This window comes from Zootoca vivipara, chromosome 3, assembly GCF_963506605.1.
Source record: "Zootoca vivipara chromosome 3, rZooViv1.1, whole genome shotgun sequence".
Taxonomy (NCBI): Eukaryota; Metazoa; Chordata; class Lepidosauria; order Squamata; family Lacertidae; genus Zootoca; species Zootoca vivipara.
The window spans coordinates 10,381,499-10,401,355 of NC_083278.1; the positions used below are offsets into that span (position 1 = coordinate 10,381,499).

The 19,857-nt window shown below is 48.3% G+C and overlaps 1 protein-coding gene across 1 annotated transcript in view; it reads right to left on the reverse strand.

Moving 5' to 3' along the window:
- LOC118082516 (fibroblast growth factor 18) overlaps positions 1-3,373 on the reverse strand; it is a 117,244-nt gene extending 113,871 nt beyond the window's left edge. The window contains 3 exon segments of the mRNA XM_035110150.2: positions 2,516-2,552; positions 2,862-2,903; positions 2,905-3,373. Coding sequence (XP_034966041.1) covers positions 2,516-2,552; positions 2,862-2,903; positions 2,905-3,140 — 315 coding nt within the window. The 5' untranslated portion in view covers positions 3,141-3,373.
- Positions 3,374-19,857: the final 16,484 nt, after the last annotated feature.

Genomic DNA, 19,857 nt, shown 5'->3' on the forward strand with positions numbered 1-19,857 from the left:
TGAAGTTCTAACCCCCCCCCCAACAAAAGGCCTGCCTTCTCAGCAAAAGGCCTGCCCCGCCCCCAAACAAAAATCCTGGCTACACCCATGGGTGCCAAACTGGGTGAAATAAAGCCAAGCTTCGCCCCTGATTAAACCCCATTCAGTTCAATGGGGATCACTTCCCAAGTGAGCGGGTGCAAGATTGCATCCTGAAACTGAACTGAGCGGCACCTACTCTTCCCTGCTTTACCCTCTCCTCATCCCGCCCCGTGGGTCTAACTGCCCACGCCCCGCCCCGTTTGGCCTGCGATGTTGTTTCGACCAAGCCACGCCCACCTGCTCTGCACCTGACATCGCTTGCCCGTTGCTTCCCCAGCGTCGTTTTTTTTTAAGGTTGCAATCGCCTCGGGGCAGCGACCCTTCTTTTTTTTTATCTTGAGGCCGTAAAGCGCCCCGTGCGCTGATGGCACAAGGAGAAGAGCCTCTTACAAGCTTTCTTTCGCTCTGCTGCAAATCCTGCTGTCAGATCTCCCGAGTACAAGAAATGTTGCATAATCAGCACTAAAGTGAAGTATGGTTCTAATAGTGGGAAAGTACAGAAAGTATTCTCTCTCTCTCTCTCCCTTCTTCTTCTTCTTCTTCATTATTTTATTGCTTTGGAAAGCCTGAGAGTTCCAACTGTATAGATGCCAATAACTTCCCAAAGTTTTTTTTTAAAGGCTGCTGCTGCTGAAGTAAGAGATCGGATTTTTTAGCAAGTGCTTTAGAGGCAACACGCCAAAAGTCTTCTGATTCCCTAAAAGCAACGAGGGGATGGGAGCGCGGTGGGGAGCGGGACAGATAAGGGGGTGGGATAGGAGCTGATTAACTTCAGTTACTGTACAAATCGGGGCGGGGGGAGGAAAGAAAAGGGCTTTCTCTCCCTCTCCCGCCCTGTGTCTGCCTGTTTCTGCCAAGGGTGCCCGTTTCGCTGTGAGCAAACGCCTTTTTCTTCCAACCGCAAAGTAATTTACAGCTGAAGATTTCGGAGTCTTTTTCTCTCCCAGTCCTTCTGAGTCCCCCTTTCCTTGTTGTTTTTTCCTACTCTCTCTCTCTCTCTCTCTCTCTCTTACTATGTTGGGGATTTTTAAAGACTTTTTTTTTTCAAGGGAGGTAAAGCTATGGCACGGCTCTCGGCGCTTGGCTTTCGGAGGAGGCTCGGATTTCAGAGGCTTTAATCCGTTTGTACAGGATCAGTTCCTACCCAACATGAAACAACCGCAACAGAAACCCTGGCAGACAGGTGCATTCCGGGCGGAGAGGGAGCGAGAGGAGCGAGGCGGCTGGAGCGAGCGAGCGAGCAAGCGACCTTGGGAAGAAGGTGAGGGCGCCGGCGGAGAGAAAAGAAGGAGGAAGCTGGTTAGAGGTAGAGGTGTCGTGGGGCGTCTGGGGGGGGGGATCTGGCAAACCCCCCTACCCCTACCCCTGCTGCATTGTGGCTTCTTACAATGCACGCGGGAAGCTTGCCCAAAGCAACAAACAGCGAAGCGCAAAGAATCTGGGGGAAGCCAAGGCGAGCGCGAGACGGAGGAGGTCTCTCTAAGCACCTGCTTTGCCAACTCTGAAATATTCAAGATCGCGGGCGGGTCTGTCTCCGGACGCACGTGCTGCTTCGACACCAGCTCCAGCTACGCAACAGAAACCCACCTTCTTTCCTTGCTCGCTTCTTTCCCGGCTCCTTCCCGCCCCCACCTTCCTTACAAAAAACGGTAGAATGTCACGGAAAACAATGCGATCCACTCCACCTAACGCCACGCCAGTTTTGCTATAATATAACCAGAGAGGCAGAGGTGTGGCGAGGCATCACACAGCGATGGTCTCCAAGTTGCAGAGTTTTTTTTTTCCTAATTCCTCCCCGCCACCAACCCAATTGGATCTGGGTACGTTTCTCCTAAAAGAGCCTCTCTCTCCACAGGCATCCTTCTTCATTAGATGAAGGATCTCGCGCGTTTTCAAAGCACAGGATATATTTTCTTTTCTTTTTTTCAAGTCCTCCTGAGAGCCAGAGAGCTCCAACAGCAGAACCTTCTGCCCGTGCCCTGCAAGCGCATCAATCAACATTTTTTTGAAAAACGGAGGCCAACATCTCCTCCTCACATCATTAGCCAGACTAATGCGCTCCAGAGAATACCTTCTTAATGCAGGGCTCCTGGCATCTGCAGCAGAAACTGCCATTTGGGAACAGGCGTTGGGGTGGGTGGGGGGTGCGGGTCGGTTGGAGGGAGGGAGGGGGGGTCGGATGGATCAGAGGGAATCCTTGAAGTTGAAAACCGATTGATTAATCCGGTGGATGAAGTGCTCTCTCTCGCTCTCGCTCTCTCTGAGCTGAAAAGTTCTGCAAGGCGGGAGATGCCGGTTTGGAGAGCAAGTGGATTCTCTCTCTCTACTACAGCTATAATAAACTGGCTCATAAAAGTGACGGGGCCCGGGGGTGGGGGCGGAGAGAGAAAGAGACGTCCAGGGGAAGAGGTTTGGGAGGGGGAGGATCACTTACCTGTACCTGGATGCACAGCAGCAGGAAGTGTAAACATCTGGGGAGAGGAAGAAGAGAAAAGCAACAAAAGATCAGAGGATGCGACGGAAAGTTCATCAAAAGACAATCAACACGCGCGCCTCGCTGGTTTTGTTGGATAAAGAGCGCAGTTAAGATATCCAATATTGGGGCCAGGAAACTCTCTTTTGGGGGGAAGGGGAGGGTGTCACGGGGCGGTGGGGTGGAGAGATAAAAGATCCCGAGGTGACACTTTAAAAAAATAAAGAAAGAAAGAAAAAGCCGGTGGCGGGGAGGGGGGGTTGGTGAAGAAATGCGCCAAGTGGGGCAGTGTCAGCGGGATCCTTACAGGCAAGTGCAGGCGGAGAGCAGGGAATAATACATCGCTGAGCGCGGCGGCGGAGACGGCGGAGGCGAGATCCAGTGGCTTCCCGTGAGCGGCCGAGCGGTCAAACCCCGAGCCGCAGCCTGGCCATGAGATGAAGGAGGGTCCCGTCTTGTCAAGTCCGGCGGCGGCGGCGGCAGCTGCAGCGTCCGGTTTCCAGCGGTGCCGCTTGGCGCTGAGCAGCAAGGCGGAGAAGTTGAGCGCCCGGCTGCTTTGCCTCCTCCGAGTGACTCCCTTAGACATCAGCTCTCCTCTTTCCCCCCCCGTCTTTCCTCCTCCTCCTCCTCCTCCGGCTCGCTGGATGAGAGTGAGGGAGCACGCGCGCGCGCCTGTGTGTGTGTGTCTGCTGCGCGCGCGCGAGTGTGTGTGTGCGCGTCTCTCTCTCTCTCACTCTCTCTCTCTCTCACTCACTCACTCTGTCTCTCCGCCTTTGGAGAGAGGAGAAGGTGCTGCCCGGTTGTCAGCAACTTCCGATCATCAGCAACAACCCCTCCTTCCCCCCCCTCCTCCGTCTGGCCGTCACCACCTTCCCCCCACCCCACCCCTCTCCTCTCCTTCCCTCTCTCTGGCTCTTCCCTGGATCAGACTGCCCAGACAGATGCCCAAGGATGCGTCTCAGGTCCTTGATCTCCTCCTCTCTGCGTGTGTCTCTTTGTCTGTCTGTCTGTCTGTCTGTCCTTCCCTGTCTTTCCCTCCCCACCGATGGGGCGTGTGGCGGCGGCGGCAGCAGCAGCAGCACGACGAGCCTCCGGGTCTCTCCCTCACTCCCTCCCCGTCGCTGGGCAGGTTCCTTACGAGGTCATCGGAGGGGAGGGCCGGGCTCCCTCGGGGTCGCTTTGGCCCAGGGCCACCTGCAAGCGGGCAAGGAGCCCCTTCTCCTCCTCCTCCTCCCGCCTCTGCGCTCTCCCGCCCGGCTTCTCTCGGCATCCTCCCCACCTGGAGAGAAGGGGTGCGAGGCGGGTGGGGTAGAATGAGGTGGAGTGGGAGCGCGGCGGAGAGAGAGAGAGAGAAGATCCTGGGCCAGCGGAGGGAGGCGCTGGCTGCTTTGCACTTGCTGGAGGCGAAGGGCGCTCGGGAAGCCAGCTGGCGGCTGGGCCTCCGCCTCTCCGCCAGTCCCGTTGCGCTGGGGGAGCCTCGGTACCTGCGCGGCAGCCAGAGACCGCAGCGACGCGGCGACACAAAAGCGGGCGAGAGAGCGCCTTTTGGAGCGGAGGCGCAAGAGAAGGACACGCGGAACCGAGGAAGGAAGGAAGGAGGCAGGCAGGCAGGCAGGCAGAGATCATGGCAACTCCATGGAGCCTCCACATCCAGGGACAGTCTATCCCTCCCACCCCGAATGGCAGTTGCTGGAAGTGCCGGGAGGGGGGAAGCACTTAGCTGGAGAAGGCTGGGCTTTCCGGAAGTATCTGGTTGGGCACTGCTCAAAACAGGAATTTGGAGCGGAATGCAGATTCTGATCCAATAAGGCTGTCCTGAACTGAGAGCCTGTAGGGTCCAAGTAGCGCTGCGGCTCTGGATAAAAGTTTCTCGGAGTGTGCGGGTGGGAGCTGGACAGCAGGGGGCGCTGTTACCTCCGTGCGTTGCTTGCCGGGGTGTTTGGTGTCCAGCTGGTGACTGGAAGATAGGAGGGTCAGCAGTAAGTTAAGCAGGAGCTAATGACAGGTCACGAAGAGTCGGACACGACTAAACGACTAAACAACAACAATGGCAGGCAGGCACATCTCCCCCACCCACGCTGGTTGTAAGGAGGCAAGAAGGTGGGGGCAGGTGGAGTGGGGGAGCAGCACTTCATTCGCCCAAATGGAGAACCTCCTTGGCCAGCTGGCTTTAGGAAGGCCAGCTGGAGAGGCCAAGCACTTTCTGAAAGTCTGGAAGCCCATAATGATCAGCCTTTCGTTAGGACAGGCATAGGCAAACTCGGCCCTCCAGGTGTTTTGGGACTACAACTCCCATCATCCCTGACCACTGGTCCTGCTAGCTAGGGGTGATGGGAGTTGTAGTCCCAAAACATCTGGAGGGCCGAGTTTTCCTATGTCTGAGTTAGGAGGTACAAGGCCTCCTGCCTGAGCACCTACAGGAAAGTCTGCAGCTAGCCTGGGCTTCTTGACCTACCCTGCAATTCAAAAGTCTTGGGGGAGCTATGAGCCATGCAGAGGAGGCTTCCTTTCACACAGGGCCGTTGATCACATTGGATCCAGACCTACCCCCACCCCACCCCTTCTCCCTTCTCTTGGCCCACTCTAATTCCTCCTTTGCCCAGAAACACTTTGCCCTGTCCATGAAGCAAACTCCCTTGCAATGTACTAGCTCAACTTCCCTGCCCGCCCCCCCCCCCATGCTCATTTTAAGGCTCTCCCCCACCCCGCCCTCCCAACTCAACCGGCCTGCTGGCTTGCTTGCAACTGAATGAGCCCGCGAAGCAAAAAAATGTAGGGCACCCTCCATCCTGTAGCACCTGCCTGACCAACACACCACATTGATGTTTGGGGGCAGGAGCAGCCCAAGGTGGTAGGACCGTGCCAAAAAGCTGCCCTCCTTGACAGCACCACCTGGCAGCTGCTGCAGAGTCAGGACAGGGTGGCAGCAAAGTTGGGGCTGTGTGGGCATACTGGCAGAGCCAACCCAACTCTCCTGCCAGCGTGCCCACACAGCACGAATCTTGCTGCCACCCAACCCCGCACCATCTAGGTAAGAAGTATCAATGCAGCCACGAGGAAGGCAAGTCATGGCCCTGTCCTCCCATTCCTGGTTGTGAGCTGGTGATGGGATAGCTGACAACTCTCAGTTGGTGTGATCCAGTGGATGTTTGGACATGGCCTTGGTTTTCTATCTTCACCTTGGCCTCAACATTGTCTTTCAACCTTAGCTCAGATCCCTGTTCGTTTTGGGGTGAGAGAATGGATTTTTAACCTCCGCCACAGTTGTTACGAGCTGCAACATCACTTTATATTGACAAGCGCTATGGAAAGAAAGAAAGTCTTCCATGGTTTTCACGCACATGAGAATATTTCTGCGGGTTATGATTCTCTGCAAGACATCACCTCCCAAAGTCAACCCAATGCCTGTCGGATTTTGACCTCATGAAATGTCTTCTTCTCTGGACTCACCCAAAGTGGCACCGTGTGCTTATGCAAGTGAGGGATATCTTTGTGGGTTTTTGCACTGCAAAGCGTGCTTGAGCATCTCTTGCACGACGGGTTTGCTGCGCGTGAAAGTCGTTACCGCCAGCGGCCTTGGCAAAATGGGTGGCAGCACACGGAGAAAATATGTATTGCCCAGGAAAAGAAAACGTGTGGTGCTGCTGCTACTTTAGTGTAGGGGTTATAAAGAAGGCCAGGGCAGCAGTGAGAAGCCTGGGGCCTCTCCTTGACTGCTCCTCTCCTTGGCTCCTTGAGGGCTTGGAGCAGGCACCCCCAAACTTCGGCCCTCCAGATGTTTTGGACTACAATTCCCATCTTCCCCGACCACTGGCCCTGTTAGCTAGGGATCATGGGAGTTGTAGGCCAAAACATCTGGAGGGCCGCAGTTTGGGGATGCCTGGCTTGGAGGATGGAAGAAGACCAGATTGAGAACCTTGCAGCCCAATTGTTGAAAGTGTGCAAGTGTTTTCATTTTGCTATGTCAAGGGTAGTCAACCTGGATATCGCTGGACTACCACTCCCATCATTCCTGGATATTGGCCATGCTAGTTGGGGCTGATGGGAGTTGGAGTCCAAGAATATCTGGAGGATGCCAGGTTAGCTACGCTCGGGCTATATGTACATACATTCCTTCTTTTCTGTGTGTGATATCCACTAGCATAACCGACAGGGAGAGTAAGACTTGCGGGTATAGAGCGGTATACAAATTCAATAATTATAATAATGACTTACCACAGCAAAACAGTGGTGCTGCTGTCTTCCTGCACCTCTTCACGTTTCCAGCAAAGCTCAAAGGAGAGTACACTCTCGAAGGATGCTTGTTGTTGCTGCTGCCTTTTAAAAAAAAATTCCTAGAAATAAATAAATGAAGCTAAAGCACAAGGTTCACCAAACAGGACATGGTCTGCCACTATCGATAAAATAAAACTAAAGGTTCACAGAGTGGGAAGTTCAGTCACCTGGCACCAATTCCACCACGAATCACTGGCCCTTGTGAAACCTAGAAATCACAGTTCCAAGGAACGCAATATGTGAGGTATAAATTGCATCCCTCCCTGTACCAAATGCAGACCCCTGGCCTATCTTAAATGTTGTCTGCAATGACTGAATTTTGCTCTGCCTGGCGATTCCGGGGATTGAACCTGGGACCTTTTGCCATGTGCTCTGTGCTACTGAGTTTATGGCCCTAAGATTAAAGGTAAAGGTAAAGGGACCCCTGACCATTAGGTCCAGTCGTGACCGACTCTGGGGTTGCGCGCTCATCTCGCATTATTGGCCGAGGGAGCCGGCGTATAGCTTCCAGGTCATGTGGCCAGCATGACAAAGCCGCTTCTGGCAAACCAGAGCAGCACATGGAAACGCCGTTTACCTTCCCGCTGTAGCGGTTCCTATTTATCTACTTGCATTTTAACGTGCTTTCGAACTGCTAGGTTGGCAGGAGCAGGGACCAAGCAACGGGAGCTCACCCCGTCACAGGGATTCAAACCGCCGACCTTCTGATCAGCAAGCCCTAGGCTCAGTGGTTTAACCACAGCGCCAACCTGGAGGTCGCTGTAGACTAGGACTCTCTGTGGAAGTCAACCTGTGTCTGAGACTGCAAGCAGGAAGCACCCACGATTCCTGATCCTACATATTGAAAACATTCCCTCCACGTGATTAGAAAGCTGGCATGTCAGAGATCAGATTTCTAGCCCGGTTCTTCTGCCTGACCTGCTAGTTTTCAATGTGTGTGGGGATTATTTTTGACGCAAGGTCGTTTAATCATTTAACTCCTCTCGCAGCCGCAAGCGGTCCAGCCCAGATGCAGCGAAAACTAGACTTACCTGTGTATGCGTAGGAGAGAGGAGGGCATGTGGCAGCAGGTGCGGGAAGCTGGCATCCATTCGCCTCTGAGGAACAAGCCACAGGAGGCCTCCTGCCCTCCATCACTTCAAAGGCCAGAAAGGCACCTGCAGACTCATGTTCTCAGCCAAGGAGAAAAAGCTTCCTTTGGAAGCTGACCGTCTGCTTGACCCTGCAGAGCCTGTGTTTATTCAAGTGCTACCTGAAAATTATCAAAAGAAGACATAAGGCAGCTGAACGTTGAATGCTGGGTGCCCCAGCCTTACGACAGTTGGCAGATTACCAGTTGGCAGGTGAGCATCTGGGGGGGGGGGGGAGTCAAGGTATGGCTTGCCTACCCAAAGACTTCCAGAGGCTCGTTCCAGTTCAGAGTTAAGTCCTAGGAGAAGGAGGCAGTTGTGTATCTCAAAGTATGTTTCAATCATACGCCGCTGGCTGCGTTCATCAAAACCAGATTGTGCGCGACTGAGTAGGTCGTGTTGGGAGCAGACCCATTGAAAAGAATGGGCTTAAGTGGCTAAAAGTCCAGCGATTCCAATGGAGCTATTCCAAGTATGAAAAACATGGGGTATTGCCAAATGTGTTACCAGCAGGCCCTGTCAATGTGGAATGACCGCTCTTCCTTTTACACCAGGCTACCGGGATTTCTCTCTGGATAAAGTTTACTTTAACTGTCTGCTTAACATTCTTGTAACTGTTTATTGTACTTTTATTTGCGCTCTCTGTGTGTGTGTGTGTGTGTGGACATATATAATATACTGTTGTCAGCCGGTTTGAACCCATGTAGGAAAGCAGCAGAGAGAAATGCTTAAAACGAATATGTAAAAATGTAAAATCAGTATGGTAGGGTAGTTAATTTTTGCCAAGCTATTCTTTGCTGCTCCCTTTCACATTTGGGATATTATTTACGTCTGAGCTCAAGTTCACTTTTTCTTTTTCTAGCAAAGTTTCTTTTTTAAAAAAATGAAAAGAATTCAGATAGATTTTTCCCACACCCCAGCTGTTTTCCACCGGCTGCCAATCTGAAAGAGTTTCCAAACACTTCGCTTGCCATCTAGTGGGGAAACAACGCTACTGCAAGTTCTGGACCTACTGCCTTGCTTGAGATGGGGGGGAAGGGATCAGCCATGTGCTCTCTTCCTGAGCCTGCAACTGTTCCATGAGAGCAGAGTTTGGGGGAAATTATATTACACTGAGAGCAAAGGCTTCTCAGACAATATTGGTTCTCCTTCTCAGAACTCGAGATATGGAATAAAAATAGTAATAGGTTGTCATTGGTGTGTGTATATAAATTTTTTATTCAGTTTTCTGTTTTACAATTTAGAATACTCATTTAGAATACTCATACATCCTTAAAATACCAATGACTTCCTTTCTTCTCTATCCATGGTTCATTTTGCATATCATAAATCCCTGCATATTTTACATAAACTAAAACCATTCAGCATTCCATTATTACATCCATCGAAACTTATTTACACAGTTAAATTTATCTTAATGCTGGCAACATTTTCAAGTGCACATAATTCCCCCCTGTATATTCAATAAACATTTTCCAATCTCCTCTAAAGATATGTTCTTCTTGTTCTCTTATTCTGTATGTTAAGTCCGCAAGCTGCGCATATTCCGTCCCCTTAAGTTGCCATTCTTCTTTAGTCTTTTAGTTGCTTTGTTTATAACCGGCTAGAACAGAGCAATAGGGAAGGCATGCTTAGGAGCTCTTGGTTTTTATACAGTCAAATGAAATCATGGGCAGGATTTGAGATAAAAAGCAGTGGAAGAAAAATGACAAAGTAATTGTAATAGAGAAACTTTTGTCATAGAAGAAGATATGATTTATATTGGGATTTTCTGTTGGGATTTTCTGTTGGAACCACCCCGAGACCTGCAGTATAATACAGTGGTACCTCTACTTACTAATTTAATGCGTTTCGAACGCACGTTTGTAAGTAGAAACATTTGTAAGTCGAATCCCATAGGAATGCTTTGGGAGAAAAAATTCGTAAGTAGAAGCAACCCTATCTAAAAATTCGTAAGTAGAAAAAATCCTATCTAGACCGCATCCAAGATGGCGGACGGAGCTCTATTCGTAAGTAGAAACATTCGTAAGTAGAGTTATTTGTAAGTAGAGGTACCACTGTAATAATAATCATAAGAAGCAGTAGAAAAGGTGTGAGTAAAAACACTGTGGAGGTGAGGGTGGGAAATCAACTTATGAAGCAATTTGAAGTTTACCTCTTCAGCTTCCGACACCTCCAGTCTTCTCCCTCTGACCATTCATTATCTCACCAGCCTCTGAGCCGCCTTCCCTTGGTGGTTCCCCAATGGGCTCCTTCCACCATTCCTCTGTGTCCAACCAGTCCAAGACAGTGGATGGGTGTTTAAAAGCATGTTTGGCCTAAAGATGGGTCCTGGGTCTCAAGAGGCTGAAGCCCTCTGGTGTAGACAATGCTGGACATAATGGAACAACCATCTGACTCAGTGTAAGGCAACTTCCTATGTTCCTATGCTGGCAGCAGCACAAAATACAAGATTTTTTTTTTTCCAGATCCAAACATATGACAAATTCAAGCCCAAGCTCTGGAATGGGTAAGTCATTCATCCTCTTCTAGGGCACCAACCAAACGTCTGTGGTTTTCAACTCTCACATCAGCCACTGATGTTATTCAGCAGGGGGAAAGCAAGTCTGCTTCAACTCCCATTAATATATATATATATATATATATATTTTAAAAAAGCTCTTTAAAAAGAATCAATGAGAACAATGATCACATCTCACTGGGCGTCATATGGGAACGATTCCCCATTCCTGGAAAACTCACATACAGCAGACAAAAATGCCGGAAACTACCCAAATTACATTCCTATTTTAATTTTCAGAAGTGAAATGCCCATTAGCACATCAAGTAAGAATATGGCAATAGCACTCAACTGTGCATTGATCAATATTGTCTGCACGACCATCATATTTCATTTCTGGTGTTTGTGATTTGTCAACACGGGAACATTAGAATCTGCCATTCTTTGGCAATCACTCGTAGCCGAGTAAGATTGTCTTCCATAAACACAGTTTTAACAATGAGTCCGTAAGTGACTGTGGAGGCCAATTCTGGATCCACACGTCCTTCCACAGTGGGGACGTTGGTTTCCAGGCGGGATTTGATCATGGTGTGGATTTGCCAAGCAGGCCTTCCTCTTAGCAAGTTTCTCCCTTGCGTTCTGAGTTCGAGTGTCTTCAAAGTCCACGACACCTTTGGTAAAGGCTGTTCTCCAACTGGAGCGCTCGCAGGCCAGTGTTCCCCAGTTGTCGGTGTTTATGCTATGGGTTTTTTTAGATTTGCCTTGAGACAGCCTTTAAACCTCTTTTGTTGACCACCAGCATTACGCTTTCCATTTTTAAGTTCAGAGTAGATATTGGGAGAAAGCCGCACTCACAGAGCTCAGATAATGCTGGATTTCAGCATCAATGCTGACCCTTGTGGAAAGATGCATCAATGCTGACCCTTGTGGACCTGTCCTTGCTGTCGGCAGCAGGGGGACAGGAATGAAGGAGGAGAAAGCAGCCCTTTCTCCTCCTTCCTTCCTTTCCCCCAGCTGCCGGCCGCCGCGGCAGCGGGAGCCGGACCGGGCTCCTCAAAGGCGCCCTTCCTCCCCCCATTCACCTCCGCCAGCCTCCACCCTCGCTTCCCCGACGTGCCCTGCAGTGAGGCGGTGTCCGGCTGGGAGCGGCGGTTGGAGGAGGCAGGGGGGGAGCGCACGTGCGTGCAGTCTCTTCATCCAGTCCCTGTGTCCGTGGGGCACATGCGCAGTAGCGCGGACACAGGGACACAGGGAATCTGGACGCAGAGACACTTGCACATTATTATATAGGATTGTTTAATCTTAGCAGGAGTAGCTGGTGTGGTGCCAAAAATATTATCATCTCTGATGTGCCACAGGATTCTTTAGGTTTCTGGGATGCAGGTGGCGCTGTGGTCTAAACCACTGAACCTCTTGGGCTTGCCAATTGGAAGGTTGGTGGTTCGAATCCTGGCGACGGGGTGAGCTCCCGCTGCTCTGTTCCAGCTCCTGCCAACCTAGCAGTTCAAAAGCACGCCAGTGCAAGTAGATAAATAGGCACCACTGCGGCGGAAAGATAAACGGTGTTTTCGTGCGGTCTGGTTTCCATCACGGTGTTCTGTTGCGCCAGAAGCGGTTGAGTCATGCTGGCCACATGACTGACCCGGAAATCTATCTGTGGACAAACGCTGGCTCCCTTGGCCTGAAAGTGAGATGAGCGCCGCAACCCCATAGTCCCCTTTGACTGGACTTAACCATCCGGGGGTCCTTTACCTTTTTTACCTTTTAGGTTTCTATAATACAGCGACATGATGTAATGTTTTCAGTTTGCAGGGAAATATCAAATCTATTTTTTTTATCCATCTTCACTGTGAGATTTATTTATATTTTTAAAGAAAAGGTCACAAGGAGACATTGGTCTTCTTCTTTTGTGTATGAAATGGAAGCTCTTTCCGTCAGGTCGAGCTGCCAATGAACTTGCTATCTTAAATATCTTGCTTTCTAAATTCTGAGGATGGTGTCCATGTGAATACCAAACTAACATTCCCCATCTATCCAGATATTTTTAATCTGCCCTCCCAGGCTTTCGAGATCACATCATCACATAGTTTCGTTATGAAAATAGCCCTGTTTTCATCAATAGCCTGCGCAGGAGTCGTCCCTCCAACATTGAACAGCGCCAGTTATGCAAAGCCATTGGGAAAATGCAAAGTAGAAGGGATTAATAATATCACCTGAACTAGTACTCCCTACTGACTTTGAAGTGTGAGATTTGATTACTTCTGTCTCACCCTGCATAGCTGGCTTTGTAATGAATGATCATAACATTATCCAGACTTGGCTAGAAGACCAGCCAAAATCTATTGACGTCAATCTTGCATCCATTGACATCAACAAGAAAACCGCGGCCAACATATGCAGGAGGAACATTAGTAATCTCCTGCAGATCTGAAGAAGGTTCACTGTTCATCAGGATGAAGGGCAAAGGCTAGAGGGAAACAAAAAAAAAAGAGTATCCTTCCATTAATCATAGAATCATAGAGTTGGAAGAGACCACAAGGGCCATCCAGTCCAACCCCCTGCCAAGCAGGAAACACCATCAAAGCATTCCTGACAAATGGCTGTCAAGCCTCTGCTTAAAGACCTCCAAAGAAGGAGACTCCACCACACTCCTTGGCAGCAAATTCCACTGCCGAACAGCTCTTACTGTCAGGAAGTTCTTCCTATTGTTTAGGTGGAATCTTCTTTCTTGTAGCTTGAATCCATTGCTCCGTGTCCGCTTCTCTGGAGCAGCAGAAAACAACCTTTCTCCCTCCTCTAGATGACATCCTTTTATATATTTGAACATGGCTATCATATCACCCCCTTAACCTTCTCTTCTCCAGGCTAAACATACCCAGTTCCCTAAGCTGTTCCTTATAAGGCATCGTTTCCGGGCCTTTGACCATTTTGTTTGCCCTCCTCTGGACACGTTCCAGCTTGTCAGTATCCTTCTTGAACTGTGGTGCCCAGAACTGGACACAGTATTCCAGGTGAGGTCTGACCAGAGCAGAATACAGTGGTACTATTACTTCCCTTGATCTAGATGCTATACTCCTATTGATACAGCCCAGAATTGCATTGGCTTTTATTAAGACATAGCATACCTCTGTAAAACCATACTAAATATACCAGACCAGCCTTTCTCATCCTGGTGTATACCGGATGATTTGAACTACAACAACCATTCGCACCAGTCAGCAAAGCTGTGTTGGATGGAGCTGATGGTGTAGCCTTATCAGCTACTAAGGGTCCTTTAAGTTGCGCCCAGGCAGGATAGAGATAGTCAATAATGACACCGGGGGTTGAATTCAGAGAAAGAATTTAATTTCTTATTAATAAGAGACTCAAGGTGATCAGCTCACGACAAGAGTAAAGAAACACAAATTGCAAAGCTTCTTATACACTCCTTGGGCTCCTTTCCCCCTCCTCTGTAAATGTGCGCATGCAAGGGGGTCACAAGTACATATATGGATCTTCCTGTGTCCGGTCCTGTGCATAAACACATGCTGACTCATGCTGCCCCGATAGCATCTTCCAGCAGCCTTGAGTGCCTGTTCTCTGTGCGTCAGACTGATAGTGTGATAGCGTCAGACAAGACAGTCATCCGGCCTTGATAGCTTAGCAGGGCATTCTGTCTGGCTTACCCTTTGGCACACAGAGAGGCAAAGAGAGCAATGGGGGGGGGGTGGCTAAGCCATGCACTCAGGATTATACAATGCAGACTATATGATCAGACTTAGCTCAATAACGCAATTGGCAATTCTCTCCCTTCAATGGGAGCTGTAGTCTGAACCAGTTTGGCAAAGGCTGCACTAGATGTTTTATGAATATGAGTGTCAGCCTTGCAGGAAAGCTTGGGCTCATTTTGGGCTGGCGGAATAGATGACATTTCTAGTGCAAGAGGAAGAATGGTTTGGCATGCCCTTTGAATATTGAAGGAAACTGTCAAGACCTGACACTCTCTCTTGGTAGAGAAAACATCTATGAAATGCAGTATTGCTGGTCAAGCAGCAGATCGTTCTCTTTTGTCATCTTTTTCTGTACCTTTGGTTTATTCTTTTTTCTCTTTATCCAGCCCACCTTTCAATATTTGATTCTTGCTAAGAAGCCTTCTGGCTGTAAGCCAGAGAATTAGGCTGGATGGGAACTTTAAATTCACATTTTTTAAGTTTCGCGGAGAAAGGGTAAGATAATAAATATGGAATATCAGCTGTCCTGGTTAGACCTCCTTTCTTCCTGGGTTTGCAGTGAGCAGTTGCCTGCCTCTGTTAAACTGTGGAGTTTACTCCCACCAGATGTAGAGATGGGCACAAGCTTTAAAACAGGATCAAAGACTTTCCTTTTTAAAAAAGGTCTCCCACATGAAAACCACGGGGTGGATCTGCCTGAGATTTGGCATGCTTAGTCTACTCTGGAGGGACCTCGGTGCCTGAAAATTGCATCCACTTATACGAAAGTTTTTAAAAAAAGGATACATTCCACATTACAGTCAACAGGGGTAAAAGAACACTTCAGATCTAACAGATCAAATTGGGGCCTGGATAATGCAAGTTAACAACTCTCTCCCACCAACTGCTCAAACTGGTTTGTGGAGAGGCTACATTAACCATTAATTTCTTAAGTATATGCTTGAAATGACACTACAAACTCAATGTAATGTTTCCGTGGGGACTGTATTATATAACTAGACTTGTACTCAGTTACCGTACTCTATTATTTGGGGAAATAACAATTTTATTGGGAGGGAGGGAATGTATTAAATCAGAATGACACAGAACAGAACCAAAACAGATCAGGCTGCCTCCAAACACTACAGATACAAGGCACATCGTATTTTTGCTGCACACCTCTTGCTTTACAGAGGGTGGTGAACACAGCACATGATATCATGGGCTGTCCCCTGAGCCAGCTAGATGATATCACAAGTTATCGTTGCCTTAGGAGAGCGAGAAAAATTTTCAGGGATGATTCACACCCCGGCCAGCACTTCTTTAATCTTCTACCCTCGGGTAGGAGATATAGAAGTATAATCAGTCGTAAAAAAGGTAAAGGTAAAGGGGCCCCTGACCATCAGGTCCAGTCGTGTACGACTCTGGGGTTGCGGCACTCATCTCGCTCTATAGGCTGAGGGAGCCGGCGTTTGTCCGCAGACAGCTTCCGGGTCATGTGGCCAGCATGACGAAGCTGCTTCTGGCGAACCAGAGCAGCGCAGGGAAACGCCGTTTCCCTTCCCGCCGGAGCGGTCCCTATTTATCTACTTGCACTTTGATGTGCTTTTGAACTGCTACCGGTAGGTGGACAGGAGCTGGGACCGAGCAACGGGAGCTCACCCCGTTGCAGGGATTCGAACCGCCGACCTTCTGATCAGCAAGCCCTAGGCTCTGTGGTTTAACCCACAGCGCCACCTGGGTCCATAATCAGTCGTACCAACAGGCTAAAAAACAGTTTCTATCTGTGGGCTGTTAGGCTGCTGAATGGAAAATAATATAGTGCAACTGACTTTCGGGGTTGGAGTGCAATGAAATTGAGTGTTTGCGGGGGGTGGAGAGGCTCGGTTAATTTCATTGTACACAGGTTGTACATTGACAATAAAGGTATATTATTATTATTATTGTTGTTGTTGTTGTTGTTGTTGTTGTTGTTGTTATTATTATTATTATTATTATTATTATTATTATTATTATTATTATTATTTCCAAGTAAATGTGTTTATCATTAGGACAGGAGAAGCAAATTCTATTTTGCTCCTCTAATCATGCCATGATTTCAATGAGCTTAAAATCAGAAGCTGCGTGCCGTGCCCAGAGCATTTCTTTCTTTCTTTTTAAATCAGAGTTAGCAAAACACTTTTTGTTTGTTGCCCTGATGCATCAGGAACGCGCCGTTCTAAGGCACAGAGTAACATGGAGGAAAAAGAAAGACCAGTAGTGTGCTTCACAATGGAAATGTTACACATGGCCATCTGAACTCTCCACTGCCATCGTCTATAGGCCTGGCCCTACCATTAGGCAGAGTAAGGCAGCTGAGTCAGGCGGAATATGGAAGGGGGCAGGCAGTAGGTGGAATGGGAGAGGCAGAAATGCGTATTTGACTGGACCTAATACAGTGGAACCTTGGTTTATTATGAACACCTCGGTTTACAAATTTTCGGTTGACGAACGCCGCGGACCCATCTGGAATGGATTAATTCACTTTCCATTACTTTCAATGGGAAAGTTCGCTTCAGTTTATGAACAGACTTCCGGAACCAATTACACCCATGCTTCGGGTTAAGTTCGCTTCAGGTTAAGTACGGACTTCCAGAACCAATTGCACTCATACTTCGGGTTAAGTATGCTTCAGGTTGAGTACTCTGCAGACCCGTCTGGAACGGATTAATCCACTTTCCATTACTTTCAATGGGAAAGTTCGCTTCAGTTTATGAACGCTTCAGTTTATGAACAGACTTCCGGAACCAATTGTGTTCATAAACCGAGGTACCACTGTAATACAATAGCTGGTCTTTCCCACACGCTAGAGATGCCACACGCTAGAGACCTTGCATGTCAAGCGAGGGCTGTACCACTGAACCGGAGAGCCCTTCTCCATGAATCATTCTGAGTGAACCATGAACTGTGTGAAGGGATGGTGTTGCAGAATGACCCCAGAATCCGGCCATGTTGCTGTCCCTGCCTCTATTGACGTCTTGGCATGGAGGTTTGAACTGGCAAAGCCTATGCATGATCGGCAAAGAAACATACGATCTCAAATACAGTTTAAAAAATGGTTTACAGTACGGTACTTGTACGGTACTTGTACGGTACAGTACAGTACTTGTATTCCCAGGCCTTTGTAAATGAACACCAGGTTCATTCCCCCTTCCACCTCGCAGAAAACGCATGGCAGAGAGCTTGGAACTTACAGTAGCCCGTAAAATTTCACCCAGGGCCAAGGCTTCGGCAGCAGAGGTGTTAATTTGTTTCAGCAGCTTGAAAAGTCCCGATTTAATACTGTGTTCAAAGGGTGTTTTTTTTTTGAAGGCATGTTGGATTAGTAACCCTTCCTCAACAAATTCAAATCCAAGCCTGATCCACAGCACCTTCTGCTTACATGGCTGTTAAGGAATCCCCCTGCTAAAAGTGAAGAGGGGGGGGGGAGCCATTCACTTTCTCTGCTCCACTGGTCCGCAGTGTCACTTGAACTACCAGGCATTTCACACAGTATGAAATGTATTCAATAGGCCCAAGGAATTAATAGCATGCTTGAGTGAAAAAACCCTTCACACCCACTGGATGCCCCATCGCATCAGGGCTTAGGAATGTGAATGAGAACGTACAGAAAAGGCTTCCATCTCCTTCCACCCTTCCTGCACCTGACATCATTCAGCATCGAAGGCAGCTGTTTGCTCTTTGTACTACCAAGTTCACAATTGTAAAAAGCATGTTCTCTCTTTTTTTGTTAACTTGCTTTGTTTTTTAAAAAAATAAATAAATAAATCACATCCCACTTCCATAGCATTATAAAAGTAGAGTGCTGTCTGTGGATTTGTTTTATTTTTAAGCCATAAAACATAAAAACAAGCGTACCTTGGCATTGTAAAGGGACCCCTGACCATTAGGTCCAGTCGCAGACGACTCTGGGGTTGCGGCGCTTTACTGGCCGAGGGAGCTGGCGTACAGCTTCCGGGTCATGTGACCAGCATGACAAAGCCGCTTCTGGTGAACCAGAGCAGCACACGGAAACGCCGTTTACCTTCCCACCGGAGCGGTACCTATTTATCTACTTGCACTTTGGGGTGTTTTCTAACTGCTAGGTTGGCAGGAGCAGCGACCAAGCAACGGGAGCTCACCCTGTCACGGGGATTCGAACCGCCAACCTTCTGATTGGCAAGCCCTAGGTTCTGTGGTTTAGTAGATCAATAGGTACTGCTCTGGTGGGAAGGTAAATGGCGTTTCCGTGCGCTGCTCTGGTTTGCCAGAAACAGCTTTGTCATGCTAGCCACATGACCCGGAAGCTGTCTGTGGACAGATGCCGGCTCCCTCGGCCTATAGAGCGAGATGAGCGTGCAACCCCAGAGTCATCCGCGACTGGACCTAACGGTCAGGGCGGGGTAGCTTTACCTTTACCTTTACCTTTAGTGTTCCCATAAACAAGCATTTGCCATGATGTACAAGGATCAAATGAGCATCTCATGGCATGCACTGAGGATCTGGATTCTCAAATGTCAACTTCTGAAATTAATCCAGCCAGTTATGACCAGAGTTCCTGGATGCTTCTGCTGTAAAACTCACGGGAGTCCTACAGTGGAATGGAAGTGTGTGGTTTTTATTTGCAAACATCCTTCCACCCAATTGCTCAACAAGAAGCAAAACTGTTCCTGTCTTGCCGTTTTTTGGCCAGTTAATTGCAAAGTTCCTGGGAAAACTGAGCATTTGTTTTTAAATTTTGTAAAAATAAAATAAAATAAAGCATTGTATCAATATCTAATACAGGCATCCCCAAACTTCGGCCCTCCAGATGTTTTGGACTACAATTCCCATCATCCCTGACCAATGGTCCTGTTAGCTAGGGATCATGGGAGTTGTAGGCCAAAACATCAGGAGGGCCGCATTTCGGGGATGCCTGATCTAATACAAATAATGCTACAATCCTAACAATGTCTACTCAGGAACAAGTTCCATTTAATTCAGTTGGACTTACTATCAGGTCAGAAGGGTCAGGATTGCAGCCTTACTTATTAGATTATGATGCATATTTGAGTTTTGACTATTCTGCATGAATTTCGCCTCTCAGCAATCCCCTACAAGGACCCTCAACGTAAATTGTGCACCTTATCTGAGCCAGTGTGGCATCCTGGGAGCTGAGGGTCCGGAAGGTGGAAGAGCCTTGAAGGGGCGTCATCCAATCATGCCATCTTTTTCCTCCTCTCCTAGCACCAGTTTAAACTTTATTTCCTCCTCCTAGCCTCCAGACCTACCTTCCATCTTTTCAGCTATATTAGTGAGCACACACCACACACACCCAAAAAAACCCCATCAAATCAAATCAGGAAGGTCTCACCCGCATCTCAACCTCTGCCAGCAAAATGATTAATTAATGTCTACCAAACCAAATTTAAAATTTAAAAATTTCAATGATAGTATCAAATCTATACGGTAAGGAAGTCGAGATGTTGTGGAGGGGGGTCAAAGGGTGTGGTGGTGGGAAGGGTGTGTGTGTGTGTGTAAATAGTAGCCTTGTTTTTGTATGTCCTTGCACCAGTAGAGTGCATTTCTTTTTCTGTATTACTAAAATTTAATAAAAAAAATTAAAAAATTAAAAATGTCTACCAAAGCAAGAAAGCTCAATTGTCTATTGAAGCAGTGTTGCCTGAAGTATCATCGAGCATTTCACCACTG